The sequence below is a fragment of the Condylura cristata genome, unplaced genomic scaffold (assembly GCF_000260355.1).
Source record: "Condylura cristata isolate star-nosed mole 26May11 unplaced genomic scaffold, ConCri1.0 scaffold00026, whole genome shotgun sequence".
NCBI classification, from domain to species: Eukaryota; Metazoa; Chordata; class Mammalia; order Eulipotyphla; family Talpidae; genus Condylura; species Condylura cristata.
Window position 1 is genome coordinate 28,423,115 of NW_004567127.1, and position 17,666 is coordinate 28,440,780.

The following is a 17,666-nucleotide window of genomic DNA, read 5'->3' on the forward strand; positions in this document are numbered from 1 at the left end:
GCAGGATGAGCATTTATTTCTGCATTCAGTGAGCTGTGAGGCCACACTTCACACTGCTTCTGCAGAAATTCCCCTGCACATTTGTGAGAAAATGAGAATGAAAAGGACAAGTAACATCTTAGTACTAGAGTTGAAACAGTCTTGACCTCATGCACCCCCAAAAGGGCCTCTGGCACCCCTGGGATCCCAGACACCCTTAGAGAGTCCCTACTGTCTATGGAGCAAAAGAACCCAGGTCCACCATCCTGCTGACAGTCCCTTCTCCTGGGACTTCACCCCAAGTGAAGCAACCTATGGATTTAAGGGACTCTTCTTCCCTTTCCCTCCAGGTTCTTGCCCTTCTCCTAACAACTGAACGGCTCCTGAGTTAACCTGCTCTCCCCCTCAGCTCTGGATGCAGCTCATTGGGCAGTGGGGAACCCAGCAGTGGAACCCTCCAAGCAAGGAGGGGCAGTTCTGTATTCATCCCAGCCACCACTAGCTCAAAACCAAGGAGAAGGAGGTAGTGGATTCTTCCATTTCTAAGAACTGAAACACCCTCATGCATTTTCATCTAGACTAAAAAAAAAAAAAAAACACCAAAAAGTAATGTTCCCATTTAGGTTTCATCAAAATAAGTGATCGTGAATAGCAGTATCCTAAATGACAGTCATTTTACACCCAGAGGAACGTTGGCTCTGGTACATTTACACACCCACACACACCCCTAACACCAGTTCCCCTCGCCCTGCCTCCTATCAGTATATGGAGGAGGGCCCCTGCTCCAACCCATCCCCCAAATCAAGATCCTGCATTGCTACTCATGATGACACTCCCTCTCCCTATCCCAGAGACCAAGCCAGGAGTCACATGTCATCAGGCTACGCTGCCCATTGCCTTAGTGTTGCCAATATCTTGAGCCATTTCTGTCCCTCCTGGAGGACTCTGGGTCCCTGCGCACAGCATCTAACACCATTCCTTCTCCCTCTTCCTTCCTCCACTGTTCTCAAAATTCATCAACAGTTCTTCGACCTATCTCTATCACCTCTAAACATTATGACACTCTCATAATTTGATCTTCAAGATCATCTTCCACTTCAACACTACTGTGTTCCCAACAATATTTGGACCCTTGGAGACACTGAAAACCACTCATTTCCAGGGCCCTCCAGATCTCACATGAAAAGGCCTCCCAATCCTCTCCCTACCACTCACTACCCTCCAGCCTCAAATATACCAAGTTAATTCCTACCCGGGGCATTTGCTCTCTGTCCAGACATCCCTAGGCCTGGATGTCTTCAGGGTTCTTACCTCACCTCCTTTAAATCTTTGTCCAAAGTATCTTCCAACAAAGCCCTCTATCACCTCTCCCTAAATTACCAACTCCCCAGACACCCACTCATCCGCCAAACATACCTCTTTTCCTATTTTTTTCTTTTTCCATGGCACCAACCATTCCCAGTTTCGTTGTTTAAACCCTCCACCATCTCCCTCCCCACATTTGCTTTCTAGATCCAATTAGCATGTTGTCACCAATGTAACCAACCAGTGCTATCCAACTGCTCCTGGTGGGCCTCACTGACAGGGCTGGCAGATGCACAAGTACACACCAGGAAGCAGTCCATGCAGGTGTCTCAAGCAATGAAACCACATCTGGTACAGCAGCGCACAAGGAGTCGCCGCCTACATAAGCTGATGATAATCCATTGTTATTCTCCAAGATCCATCTGCCTTTTGCACAAATCTGGAAGGCAAGTTAAATGGGGCTATGGTAGAAATGACCACCCTGCATTCTTCAAATCCTTGATGGCAGTTCTAATCTCTTCAGTCCCTTAAGGGATGTGAGTTGCTTTTTGTTAACTATTTTTTGTGAGGACAAGGGGTACTAGTGACTTCCACCTGGCCTTTCCCACCATGTCAGCTCTCACTTCACAGGTCAGGGAATCAACACGGGGATTCTGCAGGTTGCTGAGTATGTCTATTCCAGTTACACATTCTGAAACTGGAGAAAGGACAAATGTCTGACTGCTTTCAGTTTCCTAATACATAGTTACCTCAGTTTCTTAAAAGGTGCTTTGAAAATAAAGGCAGACAATGATGTCATAACTGGAAACCACAGACCAATATCCCTACATCTCAGCATGCCAAATAAAAATATACATTAAAAGGATCATACATCATGACCAAATGGGATTTATTCCAGGGATACAAGGATGATTCAATATCTACAAAATCAATCAATTTAATTCATCACCAACAAAGAGATAAAGATCATGTAGCAATAGATTCAGAGAAAGCATTTGACAAGAGTCAATATCATTATGATAAAGACTTCAAACAATGGAGATAAAAGGACTACTCCACACGAAAATAAAGGTCATAGATGATAAATCCACAGCTCACATCATACTCAATGGTAGAAAACTGAAAGCTTTTCCCCACAGATCAGGTACAACACAAGGATGTTCACTTTCACCACTACTGAACATAGTATTAGAAGTCCTAGCTAGAGCAATTAAACAAAGAAAGATATAAAATGCAAAACAAACTGAGGAAGAAGTAGTAAAACCATCACTACTTGACATGATAATATACATAGAAAAACCCTAAAGGCACCATTACCATTATAAGCAATAAATGAGTACTGTGAAGTGGCAGCTACAAATCAATATATAAAAACATGTTGTATTCCTATTTGTAAAAAAGAAACTGAAAGAGAAAGAAAATAAGAAAACAATCCCATTTACAACCACATTAAATATCTAGGAATAAACATAACAAATGAGGTAACAACAATCTATATAACGGAAATTGTAAGACACTATTAAAAGAAATAGAAAACACAAAAAACTAAAACTATATTCCTTACTCATGAATTGGGGAAAATATTGTTAAAATATCCATCTTACCCAAAGCAAAATATAGATATTCAATGCAATTCTTATCAAATTTTCAATGGCATTCTTCAAGAAAACAGAGCAAACTTTACTGAAATTTACATGTTATCACTAAAGACCCCAAAGAGTCAAAGTAATCCTGACATAGTTTGAATCCAATCTTAAAACTATACTACAAAGCTACTGTAATTGAAACAGCATGGTATTAGAGTGAAAATAGATGCACAGACCAATAAAATAGGATTTAAGGGCTCAAAAATAAAACTACACACAGATGGACAGTTAATTTACAAGGGAGTCAAGAGTATACAATGGAGAGAGTGAATTCTCTTTATCAGTGTTGGGAAAACTGGATAACATGAGGAAAAAAAGACTATACCATGACCTCATACCATCCAAAAAATTTACTCAAAATGGATTAAAGACTTGGATTGAGATCTGAAACCATAAAATGAATAGAAGAAAACATAGGCAAAACACTCCAGGGACATGACTTCTGCCTTCATAAACTCAATTTCAATAGCAAGAGGAGAAAAAAAAAAAGCAAAAATAAACAAACTAAAGGTTTCCACAAGGCAAAAGAAACAATCATTAAAATAAAGACACTACCAAATAGGAGAATATATTTACACATCATACATCTGACAAGTGACTAGTATCCAAGATCTACAAAAAACTCACACAACTGAAGAGAAAGAAAGCAAATAATCTAATCAAAAAGTGGGCAGAACTAGAACTAAATACAAACTTCTCCCCAAAAAAGACATACAAATGATCAAAAGATACATGATAAAAGGGTTATCAATACTTAACATTAAGGAATGCCAATTAAAAAAAAACACAAGGAAATACACTTCACACCTGTGAAAACAACCCACCTCAAAAAGATTAGAAACAAGTGCTGGTGAGGGTGTAGCAAGAAGAAGCCCTCATACATAGGTAGCAGCACTGTGTCCAAGCCAACCCAGTAAGCTCCATCCTGAATGCTTAGGGATGCCAGCTGGCTCCGTGGTGGGATTTCTCCAGGAACAGCATTCAGTTCTCACAAGGCCCCAACACTAAAGACCCTAACACTAAAGCATATAACCAACCCCCAGTCTCCACTGAAATTATTTCAGAATCAGCAGCCCCCATCTCTCCCCATGGCACAAAGTGGGTACTCAGACACCCCGAAAACCACAGGGAGCACTAGTACATGTCAGTGCCCAGCCTCACAATGAGGCCTTGTGGATCAACAAAAGAACTCACTTCCAGGCTCCAGGTACTCAAAGTTCTGGAGTAAAGGTCATTTTCTCTTCAAATAGTATAAATCCTATTAATATACAAATGTTTGTAATTTTAAACTAAGCTAATCTCCGATACACAGGCACAAAATAACACAGATGAGAGATGAACACATACTGCACAGGTATTTTATACTCAAAAATAACCTAAAGTAATAGTAACTAAAACTTACTACATATCCTTTTGATTCATGATTTCAAGCTAGCTTTCAAGACAAATTCTATCATGGGTCTCACAAATAAAAACAAAACAAAACAGAATTCAGAGAGATTAAACAAGCTCACAGCCACAGAGCTACTCAGCTGCTAAGCCAGGATGTTCTTGAGGCTATATTCCTATCTCTCCCATCTCAGTGGTAAGCACATATTTAAGGCTATATTCCTATCTCTCCCATCTCAGTGGTAAGCACATATTTAAGGCTATATTCCTATCTCTCCCATCTCAGTGGTAAGCACATATTTAACAGAACAGTGATCCCACTTTTAACACTGAAAGCTTCCACGGCCTAGCTATTTCACCCTTGTCAATGAATACTCTTTATTACATTCTAAATGGGGATCATTTTCCCACTAGACATCTTTTTAACATTCACGTGGGACACTCAGTGGGTGAAACTCACTCTTTCCTGTGCCTTCTCTCCACCGTTCACTACCCTGCCAATTCCAACTCTTAACACTTTCTGTAAGCCTTTCTCCAGTTACCACCCCAAAGGCATCAACATCAGTTTCTAGATTGGTTTCCCTACCTCCAGAATGAGGTTCTGAAATGTCAACCTGGAAGACCTGTCACTTCCCTCCTTAAACCATTTTCATGGCACCCCATTAGCCCTAGGCCTCTAGACCTTCTTACACCATTGACAAAGCCATCTGGCCACTGCCTCACTATGCAGACTAGTTTGTTAACTACTCTCCTCACTCAACCCAAACATGAAAAACAAAGGCAAGCTGTGTTCTAGGGCCTCCTGGCATTCACAAAAGCTTTTCCCTCCATGTTTTTCCATGCACACTGCTCCTCCAGACAGACAATCCTGGTTTTCTCTGGCCTGGATTGGCTGGATGGCACTCCCTCCCAGCACTGGACTCATCATTTTGTATAGCGATCACGTCATTTGTCTCCTCCTCTGTATGACAGGAACCTCAGGGCAGGGTGACAGGCTACTTAACCAGTATAGGCTTGGTCCCCAGCAAGTTTAAAGTCAACTTAGGCAATTCTACCACAGTACTGACCCAATCCTTTCCTGACTTCGCCTATTGCTCAGAATTAGTCTGGAAGAGAATGTGCACATTGGCATGTTAAAAAGGCTGAAGATTAATTGGAATTTGAAGCCTGAATATTGCTGAAGCAAGGAGCAGTAAGCTCAGCATGGTGAGCCTCACATAGGTCAGGGGTACAGTTTGATGTAGTAGACTCATCTGCCTTGGAAGAAATGAGCTTTAACCCTAGGGCATTCGAATAGACTTGATCTCCAAACAGGGCTGCTTGTAGGCTTTTTCAAATAATTTAGCCAAACACACACACACCACTTTGTAAATTATATACAAACACAAAAATCCCCACAAAATGGCAAGTATATATATTGGAGAAGCATCTGTTTACTTCTCTCAAAGTCTCAAAAGCACTTTGCATTCTGATTAACACAACAAACTGGAACACCAAGCCGAGGTCTGAGGGAGGGGAGTAACCAGCTAGTGAAGTCTCACCTTGCCCTGTTCCCTCCAGCATGAGACCATTTTGCAAAGGTTCTAAATTGACTATAGAACATGAAAGTCGTTCAGAATGCTGCTTTGCTTTTCAAGGAGGCTCAATGTTAGCAAAGTGGCCAGATCTAGTCTTCTCTCCCTGAAGTCAAGCACCCAGCTACTCTACTCCCATTTCTTGGAAGCCTTCCTACTAATTCTAGAAATGCAGACTGATTCAGTTATTTCTGGGTGGAAAGCTGGAAGTCAGGCTGCTGGAAGTCTGTCTATCTAGGACCTTTCAGTTTCCTCCAAGGATGAAGAAGATGGGGGTTCACCTTCTCCCTGGATTATCGGTTACTACTGATGTTTCAGAGGAAAGGCATTTTACACAGATGAGGATTAAACAAGGACCAAATTCAATGGACTGCCTGGCCCAAGCAAGTAAAGGGAGGTCAATGGCAAGGTCGAGAAGAGTAGAAAGCATTTGGGTTCTCCCTTTGGGTCATCCTCAGGGAGCACTGAGTGGGACAGAAAGGCCATATGCCATATGAAGGAGGCAGCCAGCACACCAGTCAGCTCAAAGAGTGACAGAAACTAGGGCTGCTGGTGCATGGTTTACTTTTACAAGAGAAGCTCCACAGAGGTAAGTGACGTTTGAAATTTTACATGACAGCAAACAATTTATGGGTTTTTTTGTTTGTTTTTTTAACTATCATCTATCTACTCCCTGCCCAAACCCCCCAAAAAAGAAAATCCACAAGCAACCATTAATCTCTAGTATTTTGATGCCAATGTCAGATTTGGAAGCAAATCTAGCACTCTTGTTTTCTATTTCTTCATGTCTTTGGTCTATCAATGAACTTCCGACTCGCACTGTTTTCTTAGGGAAAAACAGGATGAGACAGGAAACACCATAGTGCTTATTAAATATTTAAAACAATGCACAACATAGGGTAAACTAAATAGAGTTCCCTATTGGTGGACACCATTCTTACCATCAGTGATTTATTTGCTATAGTCTTCAAAGAACCAAACTGAAGATTCCAAGGCCATAACTTCTCAGGAGATTTAGAGCCTCTCAAATTGATTACCGAATACTAAGCAAAAAGGAAATTAGAAACTAAATGGAACTATCAATATGGAATACTAATCCATACCAACTTGATGTGCAGGAAGTGGTTCTTCTCATTAATAACTAGTAACTGTCACTAATTAATGTTCACAGAAAAGAAATGAAGTACACTTTGAGGGGCTGAGCTTTCAAAGAAAACAGTGGCAGCTTCTAAAAAAGCTGCTAAAACAAACACAGTGGTTTAAAATGGATTTTTTTATAAATCAGACAAACTTGTACTGCCACATGACTTAGGTCTGTGACATACTTTTAGCAATCTTCACACTGTTACACACAATCCAAAGAACACCAATCACAGGATCAGCAATTTTTTGTCTGTTAAAGAAATGCTTTATTAATACAAAAACATGCACACACCAGCTAGAAACACTAAGAAATTTAAATATCGAAGTCATAGCAAACAGGTGGTAAATCCATATCCAGGGCTGACAGAATGCTGGAAGGAGACTGCAACACATCTAGGAAACAGGAATTTCTTATTAAATTTCTGCAAATCCTTAAGCCCTCATCCATGCCAACATAGCTACTGGTGGTCCCTCTTAGTCACACATTTATGACTTATAAATTCATGATACTGATGAATCCTGATCCCCACCTCTTACAATGTAACTGTGGCCACATAATTAACATTCACAAGAAGATAAAGCCCAAAGCACATGAAACTTTATTATTCTTTGGAGATCCAAGCAAGAGGCAACATCACTCAGGTCATTCCTAACAGAAGTTCTTCCATCAGAACCATGGGACAAAATATACAACTAATGGTTTTTGACCACAGACCAGACCCAAGACCTCACATCCTCTGTAGTAAGAAGATGCCTGGATCCTCAGTCAGCTTTGGATACAAACTTAGCACTTGGGATGAAAATTCCAAGTTGTTAGACTTAAATTTACAACCTAAGATTTAAGATTCCACAGGCTTCATCTCATCTCATTGGCCATATGTAACACTGGATGTCAAATTAACTTCATTTTACCCAGGCATTTAGATTAAAAAGCACCACCAACCGAGACTAGCTTTCATTATGCTGAAACCTTATGCCTCAAGTCTGAAGGGCAGTAACCACCTCCAGGTTAACCTTCCCTAAGCCCTGTCCCCATGGCCAGAGGCGGGCTATGACACCATCTGTGTGTAGGCCTTCTCAAAGCGTGCAGGCTCACTTACTAGACTCCCACGGTGGAGTGGGCCTCTTCAGTGGTGAAGGGGGGCCCATCTGCAGCAGCTTTTCAAGTTCCTGCTCCTCATCGAGGATCATGAGAGGCACTCCATTCAAAGGCAGGTGTGCAATCTGGTGCTCTTCGGGGAGGTCAAAACTCTCAAAATCTGCCACCGAGAGACAGTGTTTTTGTTAGGGCAGTGGGTGTCAGTGTGATTGTGTGACCCCTAGAGAGCCAGAGACCCTTCCAGTGAGGGTCTAGATGAGGTCGTATCTATTATTGCATTCATAATAATGCCTTCTCCATTGTGTTGACATTTGCAGTAAAGGTACAAAAGCGATGGGGACTGAAATTGCTCATGCCTTAGTGCCATGGCATAAACTCTAGTCACATTCCTTGCTACTGTTCACTGCAGTAAAAAATGTTAAGTGTCTGGGCCCTTCCTGGTGGCACCAGGGGTTGGAGCGCAGCACTGCAAGCTGGCCACAGCCGCTTCAATGCAAGTTCGATCCCCCGCCCCAGAGGTGACCACATGGCACATCAGACCGCTCCTGTCTTCCCGCTAACCCCCTCAGCAGTGTGTTTCAGTCTACCTGCCTGTTCTGCTCCCCACTCTGTCTCTGGTGAATCCTCTCACCATCCCTGCACCTCTGGCCTGTACCCCAGTTCTGTATGCATAAATAAAAAATCTTAAAGGAATGATTTTTTTTCAGTATTCTATGTGATCAAATAAGAAATATGCCATATAAAGCACTTTCACTGAACACTGCAGCATCACTGTGATCTCAAAAACAAAGGATATGTGCAAGTCTCTGATTCACAGGTTACGCCAGAAGCCTTTCTCCTGAAACACCATTTAGCTGGGAAACAAACCAGTTACTCAGACTTAGGTTATCTACTGTGTATGTGAAATGAGACAGATCAATCAACTGTAGGAAAGCAATGTCACTAATGATTAAAAGTCACAATTTCAAGAAGAATTTTAGAAACTATCAGCAATCATCAGCTTGACAGCTTCTGACTACTTAGTTTTTTCCAATGAGTGATGATATCAGTGTGTTAATTACTGCTTTTAAAGAAATAATTCAACATTTACATTTCTCAAAGCAATATTTCTGAATCACTCATGCATGATAAATGCAAGGATAAAAGATACACTCACTATATCACTATATCAATGGATTTTACTATCAGAATTTCAAATATTCATGGATTTTTTTTTTTTTGGACTTCACATTGCAATTAGACATGAGGGGAGATATAGTTAATCCAGTGAGCTATCGAAGAAAACTAACCCCTTACCTGAAAAGGCTATAAAAATGCTGCTTCTACCTTTCCTAGTTGACATATCTACATGCAGCCAGATTTTCTTCCTACACTTCACCAAAACCACAGATGATTGCATAAGATTAGAAACCAGCTATCATAAGCCAAATTAAGCAGATTTTCAAAAATATAAAACCATGCCAGTCTTCTTAGTCTAAATTTGTTTTGGATAAGTTATTTTATAGTTTAAAAATTAATTCACATAGGGCCCCTCCCTGGTGGCTCAGTAGGTTAGAGCGAAGCACTAAGAAGCTGAAGCCACTTCCGCATGAATTCGATCCCTGCCCTGTAGGTAGCCCACAGGGCACAGCAGACCTCTCCTGACCACCTGCTGCTCCCCTCAGTAGTGTACTTCATCAAGTCTGTCTGTTCTGCTCCCAACTCTGTCTCTGGTGAAGCCTCTCACCCCCTGCAGCTCTGCCCTGTACCCTAGTTCTGTATGCATAAATAAATCAATCTTTCAAAAAATGATGTAAAAAATTAATTCACATTAATGTAATGGGTGTGTTATGTGTAACCAATTGATTTTTTTTTTATTTCTCAAATTTCTAAAACAGGAAATATAAAATGAACACACAAAGTTCTATAGGGTCTCTGTTGGTTTAAAGAATACAAAAAAGTCCTCAAGCAAAAAATTTGAGAACCAGTCTACTAGAGAATATACCTTTTTAAACTCTAAGGACTTTATAACCTAGGGTTTATTTAAACAACTGACTTTTCTTAACAACAGCAAAAGTTATATTTAAATATTGTCTTTTCTCTTTCAAAGAGGCTAAGAGTTTTTTTCTAAAGATCAGAAAATATCCCTCTCCATCTTTGTTCTTAAATGTGAAAATTCTCTAAAGTCTAAGGAACGGGAATTAGTCTACTCTCTTCCAGACTAGTAAAACACACAAATCAAAAAAGGAATTGAGCATGAGACTACTTAAAACTACAGAATTGCAAAGGAAACTGTAAGCTGATGAAAGAATTCTTTCTCCACAAACATCTCTTTAAAAATCAGTAAGAAAGCCACAGAATTAAAAGGGAAACAAAGATACCAATAGGTTGTTAAAAAATATAAATGGCCAATAAACATGTGTCCACACACAGAAACACACTTTACAATAAGGGATACCAAGATACCCAAGGTCCTTTTAATGAAACGTGTAAGTTTTAAAACATTTGTGGTCAGAGAACCTGAGGAAACTAGCATCCTCATTCACTGTGAGTTCAGTTATTTATGCACCTACTTTGGAGCAATCTGACAGTCCCTCTCTCCTCAAATGCAGCATGCTCAATTTGCTAATACTCCCATTAGCATAGGTACCACACATTTAATCAACACTTAATCACATACCCTGTGAAACTCAGTCATCCTTAAAGTTGACTCTCCAGATAGCATTCTCAAAATTATATTGTGGTCAATTTGTGCATCCAAGTATGGAATGGTTTGTAATATATAAAAGCCACATAGAGTAGGATGACTAAATCTAGCTCCGAACGCTAAGGCTCTGCGGGACCTGCCCCCAGGTCTACAGCTATATAGTTCTTCTCTGCCTTACAATTTCCAAGTACCACTTTAGTACTTTTTCTACTTCAGGACTTTTGCACACTTTTGCTTCTGCTTGGCCAGTCCCTTGCTCCCCCTCCCCTACCAGACCCGCCCTCCTCCTTGCTCACATACCAGTGATGCACTGATCACTGATTTCTCCTCCAAGTCATGGCCTCTCTCAGGGAAGCGCCCATTTTGCTAATCTCTTACCTGAAGCTTCACAGTATCTGTCACAAGTGTGCTCTCCTCAAATGTGAATAAATTTAAGCTTGAAAAACTAGTTGTTTCATAGGAAACACTTCACATCTATGTTAAAAGGGGTATAGCATTGGCTTCTCATAGGCTATGCAGATGGTTCAGGCAAAACTAAACTTCACCAAGAGCCCACTTTCTAACAGGCTGGCAGGAAAACTGCCAGCTGTACTCTGGCTCAATGTTAGTGAACATGTCTAACCTCCCTGAAAAGGGAACAGGTCCTCACATCTTTGCGCCTGTTCCCTGCCTGATCTGAAATGATGGTCCACCAACATATTTAACCAGCAAATAAAGACAATAAGTCTGACAAATCCCACCATCAAATGTTTGTTCAAAGCAACCACATTCAGCATTGAAGTTTTGGGTTACATATTACACTCACATCCCTATCAAGTTGCCCTGAATTGAATTCCAAGAGAACTCAAAAGTATTTTTGCAAAAAAATAAATAAATAAATAAATAAAATATTTTTGCAATATCAAAAAAAATTACCTAGAGGATTATAAGGGAAGAATTTCTCTATTTCTGGGTAGGTGTCATCAGAGGCAGGAGCAGAGCTTTGTACTTTCACAGTCTTCTCAGCCATCTAAAACAATCCAAGAAAATATGAACTAGTGAGCAGGATGCCTTGTCAGTGGATCGTAGAGATCCCCAGGATACATAACTTCACCACATTTTCCAATTGACCAATTTGACACAGACGTCTAAGAAAACTTAATTCTTAGTTCTCATGATCACACACAAATATAATTCAGCAAACAATTCTAGTGACATGGCTCAAAAGTTCAAATTAAGACTAATTTAAGTATTAGCACCTGTCAGCATCAGTTGTCAAGAAAGCAGAGCAGAGTTAGTTAATTCAGAGCTAATTAACACAACCCCATGGGTTGAGAACATGGGCATCAATCAGGCTACGCAATCCTAGAAGTCATTTTTGGCTCTTGGAAAAGTGGTTTTCAATCAGTATGCCTTAATTACTTGCATGAGAAATAGTAAAAAACCATTTTTGGTTCTTAAAATACAGTAAGGAAAAGGCAGCAAGAGACAACCGAAGACCTTAGAAGTTCACCACAGACGATTCCTTAGTACAGAATGGGCAGGGAGGCATTTGAGGACAGTAGTTGGCCAGAAGAGAAGCCTGCATGTTCCTAATTTAGTCTAGATCACAGGCAGGGGCCTAAACTCACCTCAATGGCCAGGTCCCCACACTTCAGTTCTAGGTCATCATCCCATTTCTGTTTTTTTGTTTGTTTGTTTGTTTGTTTTTGGGCCACATCCTTGCACTATCTTTGTTGAACATTTTTCTCTAGGCCAGTTCAGTTTGAAATAGACTACACTGCCTCTAAGTCAGAAGTGGATGCCAAGTGCTAGTTTTTTCCTAACGAATATTAAACAATTATTCAAATGAAGTTCATCTGCGGGCTTGGGTCATCTTTCAGAGCACCACCGTACTGCCTGGGCTGCTATGCACACACAAAGGTCAACATGCTAGCAAACTTTTCACCTAACCAGTGGAGTTCCTGTGGGAATGGAGGAGGAAGGCAGCACCAAAGCTCTTAAAGTGCCTCCTGGAAAGTAGCCTCCCTCTTGATGGTCATGTGTTTTAAGTCACTTCTACCAACAATTTGATCAAAACACTAGGTAAGGGCAGATTAAGCAACACTATTGATGAGCTACTTTAGTTATTAATAATTTCTTAAATAATTTCATTAAGGGCCCTCCCTGGTGGTGCAACGGGTTAGAGCGAAGCACTGTAAGCCAGCTGCAGCTGCTTCAGTGTGAGTTCAATTCCCCAATCGTCAGGAGGTGATCCACATGGCACAGCAGACCTCTCCTGACTCATCTGCTGCTCTCTTCAGCAGTGTACTTCGTTAATCTGCTGGTTCTGCTCCCCACTCTGTTCCTGGTGAATCCTCTCACCGCCCCTGCACCTCTGACCTGTACCTCAGTTCTGTATGCATAAATAAATAAACCTTTAAAAAATAAACAATCGCATTAACATATTGAACAAGGTCCATGAACGTGGTGTCACTGTCCTCTGCTAATTCATGTTTACTATTTTCTTCTACTCACAGGATAAGAAAATAGGAGGATGCCTCTAGTCATCATCAAGAGTCAAAAACGCTGATGTATTTAAACTGTCCTTTTAGCCAACACTTGCCTTTTTGGAAGAGAAGGTGGTCTGTTTCTGTTTGAGGGGTCCATTCATCTTTGCTGGCTTTTCTGTGGCTCTGTTGACAGTTCCCAAAGCCTTTCTGATGGTTTTAGGTAAGGCTGCCGGAGCATCAAACATCTTGCCAACATGTGCTGCTGAAACCTGTTCTCTGCCATCTAAAACTTTGGCTGCTGAAGAAAGAAAGTCTCTTCATAAGCTTATTGGAGCAAGAAACACCTGGGCCACATGAAGGCTGGCCCCAAACTCAACTCACAGTTTTGCTAGTGGCATAGATACCTCAGAGAACTTCAGTTATTGATAATTTCTTAAATAATCTCATTAATATATTGAACAAACACTTTGCAATACCAAAGCATTAAACTTGATGGCAAGGACACAGAAATGCCTTCCCCCGCTCCCGGCCACGCCCCTATTAATTCCCCAAACCGGCATATTAATTCCCCAAACTGCAGTCCTTGACAGGCCCAATACAGGCATAACTGTTTGCAGCACTTACCAGGCCGAGATCCCAGCTTCAGTCCATCCTTAGAAGCCACGCGGGTGTCTAGGTCTCCATTTTCCTTATCAACAAAGATGAGAGTAGCCATTCTGGATTAGCTGAAGGGGAGGATGGGGTGTGAAACAGACATTAGAGACGAAAAGAAAGACGAGAAAAAACTACGGCGTAGCAGAAACCTAACTCCATCCCAAGCACGTCCACGCAAAAAAGAGCTAAGCGGAGGGAGGAGACCCGTCTGTGCCAACAGGCACTTAACCCAACTGTAACTCTAGAAGTCTGCGGAAAAGACTCTAAATTCCAGAAGAGTTTGGAGGCGTTAGAGGACCTGGAACTCAACGGGACAGAACCGCCGTGGGTCGCGGACGAGGTCCGAGGCCTCAGTTCTGCACCACAAATAACCCGGGGAAGGGCCAGGCCCAGTCAGCAGCCTGCCCCGAATCCCCCAAAAAACAGACCCACCCACTCCGACCCTGGATCCCAGACCCCAACCTCCTTCCTCGCCCGAAGCCGCTCGCCCACCCACCGCGACCTCTCGGTTCACCACTCAAGCACCAACAGCCGAACTCACGCAGGACGCCGGCAGCCCGAGGTCGCGCCGCACGCCGGGTTTAAAACACAACTCACGCTCCTATTGGTTCATCCTCTAGGGAGGCGGGTTAGGGGTGGGGCCAGGGCCCGAGAATAACCAATGGGAGGGAGCCAAGCTCCTCTGGCTCCACCCCAAAGCTTTTTTCTGGGAAGCTTGCAGTTTGTTTGGGGAGGCGGGGAACTGTCTTTCCTGAGACACTTGATTATGGCATCTAAGTGTTTTTTTTAACTCTCCCCGCAGAATTATCTATGCCAGAGAAGTGAATCTGGTCTCTAAACCCAAGAGCAAAATCATTATTGTGATTATTATATCATCATACAGAGTGGGGCCTCGCTGGTGGTGCAAGTGGTTAAATCTAAGCAGGGTGAATCTACCTGCAGCCACTGCCCAGCTGAGTTCTACTGGACCAGGGAACTGAACCACACACAAGGCACAGCAGACCTCTCCAGTCTGCCGCCCAGCTCCCCTCAGCTGAGTATTTCAGTCCAACTGTTCTGCTCACCACTCTGTCTCTGGTGAATACTGTCACCCCCTACACCTCTGGTTTACACCCCAACTCTTGTATGTATAAATAAATCTTTTTTTTAAAGAAAGACACGGGGTTTTTTGTTTGTTTTTCTAAGATACTCTGGTGATCAGGCTTTCTTAAGTGAAAATATTGTGAAATCCAAGAAGTCAAGACAAAGTGGTGAAAGAACTTTTTTCCTAATGTCTGCAACTAATCAGAGTAAGTAGAACAGATTAAATAAAAAAGAGGGGCCACAATGGAGGAAAGGAAATGGGGAAATTTTAAGGAAAATGGACAGATTATAGTTTTATTGCAATTAGAGCTATAAATACACATATAGTCAGGTGGGTAAAATAACTCATGCTACATCTAAAAGGCACTAGTGTTACAGGGCAGGGAGAGAGGGGAACCACTGAACCACCAAACCTGCTTGCTCTAAATAGGTTCTGCCATCCACCACATCAAGACAAGATATAAGAGCTTTAATTGAAAGGAACTTTAATACAATGAGTATACAACACAGAAGACAAAGAATGTAATTTCGAAATCATATACCTGAAGCTACCCATCCTTTTGTGGGTAAAAGTCCACCCAAAAGGGATTGGTCCAAAGTGATGTCATTTTTTGAGTTCGGGTTCCTTGGGTTTACTCTGGGAAAGGTTTCACCAGAGCTCCCCTTTCAGCGGCACACAGCAAGATTCTTCATGAGACAGAGACTTATTTATATTTAAAGAGTAAGTTCATTAGAAACAGACAGGAGAGGAAAAGACACTTGCATAAGTGCAAGTGGGCAGAAGCTGCCCTGAAAGGGACAGGTTTGCAAGGAGAGAAGCCGAGAGAGCAGCCTCTGCTGGGGGAGGTCAATGCAGAGAAGTCCCGGAATGGTCACGGAAGGCTGCTGCCCCGCAGAGGGACACAGTGGATGGGAAAGGCGCCTGCATAGGCACTAGTGGGCAGAGAAGCTGCTGCCCCTGCATTGGTGGAGAGACTGTCCAGCTATAGACAGCTTCTCTTTGAGAGGGGCTCACTCCTTGTGAGCCTAAGTTTGTTGACTTTGAATAGAATCTGAGAGGAGGGGAGATTCCCTAGTGAGCTTCATCTCCATCTCCATGTCCTTATCTTCACCTGGGTACCAGGCCTCGGGCTTTGGTGCCTGAGGACCTTGATTTTATGACTGTCAATTACTGCACTAGCCCCTTTTACCTATCCCCTTTGTGTGCTCAGTCTTGTGATGCCTCCCCTGCATTCCTTCCTCCAATATACTGTATGAGGCATTAAGAAAAGAGCCTTTACTGCCCCTTCTGCATACTTTTTAACTCCATCTAGCCCCTTATTTCTCACTATACCTCCTTCTAAACGCCTCTGTTCCCTCTTACATCATCAGCACAAATTGTTCACTTTTGAAACCAAATTTGTACAACACCTACAACTCCCAAGTGGGAATCCTCTACCTCCTAAAGTCTTTAACTCTTGCCCTGACAAAGGAAATTCAGTCTCACTACCTCATGTGGTGCTTTTTAAATGCTATAACCATCCAAACTTTGAGTATCCACTTATCAATGAGACCCAGACTCACTTTACTATTCCCAACTATAAAGGAAAATCCCAACTGCAAAACCGTCCTTGCCTCAGAACATCTAATCCCTTCCCTAACCCAGTTTATCCTACTCTGGCTTTAGGAACAGCACCTCACCGGGAAGTAACCCCAGCTTCCTTCCGTCCACAGACGCCTCCTGGAGGAACCCAAACCTAACAACGGTCTTTCCCTCTTGTCTAGTACATTCTGCTTCCTCTGGGACTTGTGCCTTCTGCTTGTGTCTGGTGATTTGAATTAAATCCACCTCACCATGTCCAAGCAAACTTCAGAAATTATTATATTCTAAGGCGATAAAAACAAAGTGTCGGCAATTCATAGATTCTATTCACTATCAGACTAGTCTGACAGTTTTTATTCCCTCATCCATCACTCCGTAAAAATCAGTGTTTATGTTCCTAAACTCTACGCACTGCAAGTTTCTAATAAGAAAAAAAAAAAACAACGAAGGTCTGTTATTGTGGGCTCTGTTGAGGCAAGGGTTTTATCTATCTTCATTCCTTACATTAGAAAAGAATGTCACTTTGAGACTTTTTAAAAAGCGAATAGAACATGGGAAGGGGGGAAAGGAAATCAGATATTCCTATCAAAGCTGCCGCTTCCCCACACCCCCAAATTTTGGTGTTATGTTATACCTTAACAGGATAATTGGCAAGTCATAAATACTACTACTTTTCCGAAGTAGATTTTGTCCTACCGTGTTTTTTTCAAATAATAGAATATAAGATCATTTCGGGCTGAGAAGTCCAAATAGCGTCTTATGTTCCCACAGCACCTGGTATTGTTATCACTTTTTACAGCTGACAGTTGAGTAATTATTTCGTTTTTCTCACTCTGTATGATGTAAATTCTAAAAGGAAACCGGTCTTGTTTCACTGTGTCCCCAGCACTTACACAGAACCAAGCTACAGATTAAAACTATCTTGATTGCTTTTTTATAACTTTACACGTCACGAACATCCCCGGTCACTTTATTGTGCTCCAGTAAAATTTAAGCTGTAGTCTGTTCTCAAACTGATTATTTTTTCTTTACGAAAATAACAAACGACATAATAA

General features: G+C 41.8%; 1 protein-coding gene across 2 annotated transcripts; it reads right to left on the reverse strand.

The window, feature by feature from the left end:
• Nucleotides 1–7,294: 7,294 nt before the first annotated feature.
• Nucleotides 7,295–14,498, reverse strand: PTTG1 (pituitary tumor-transforming 1). Of its 2 annotated transcripts, none has more exons than XM_012730059.1 (6): nt 14,443–14,498; nt 13,917–14,017; nt 13,406–13,587; nt 11,737–11,830; nt 8,137–8,295; nt 7,295–7,429 (listed from the first exon to the last, which is right to left on the reverse strand). In XM_012730059.1, the coding sequence occupies exons 2-6, from the start codon at nt 14,005–14,007 to the stop codon at nt 7,350–7,352; spliced, it is 606 nt and encodes a 201-aa protein (XP_012585513.1). In that variant the 5' UTR covers nt 14,008–14,017; nt 14,443–14,498; the 3' UTR covers nt 7,295–7,349. The 2 variants fall into 2 exon arrangements, with proteins under 2 accessions (XP_012585513.1, XP_004689873.1); XM_004689816.2 differs by having other exon boundaries at nt 13,406–13,590; nt 14,409–14,492.
• Between the last annotated feature and the right edge of the window lie 3,168 nt (nt 14,499–17,666).

Coding starts and splice junctions, on each gene's coding strand:
- PTTG1 (XM_004689816.2), bottom strand. CDS start 14,007: ATGGCTACTCTCATCTTTGTTGATAAGGAAAATGGAGACCTAGACACC. Junction 11,831..13,405: donor CCACCTTCTCTTCCAAAAAG/GCAAGTGTTGGC, acceptor GGATTGTTTTAG/ATGGCTGAGAAGACTGTGAA. Junction 8,296..11,736: donor CTTCCCTTATAATCCTCTAG/GTAATTTTTTTT, acceptor TCTCGGTGGCAG/ATTTTGAGAGTTTTGACCTC.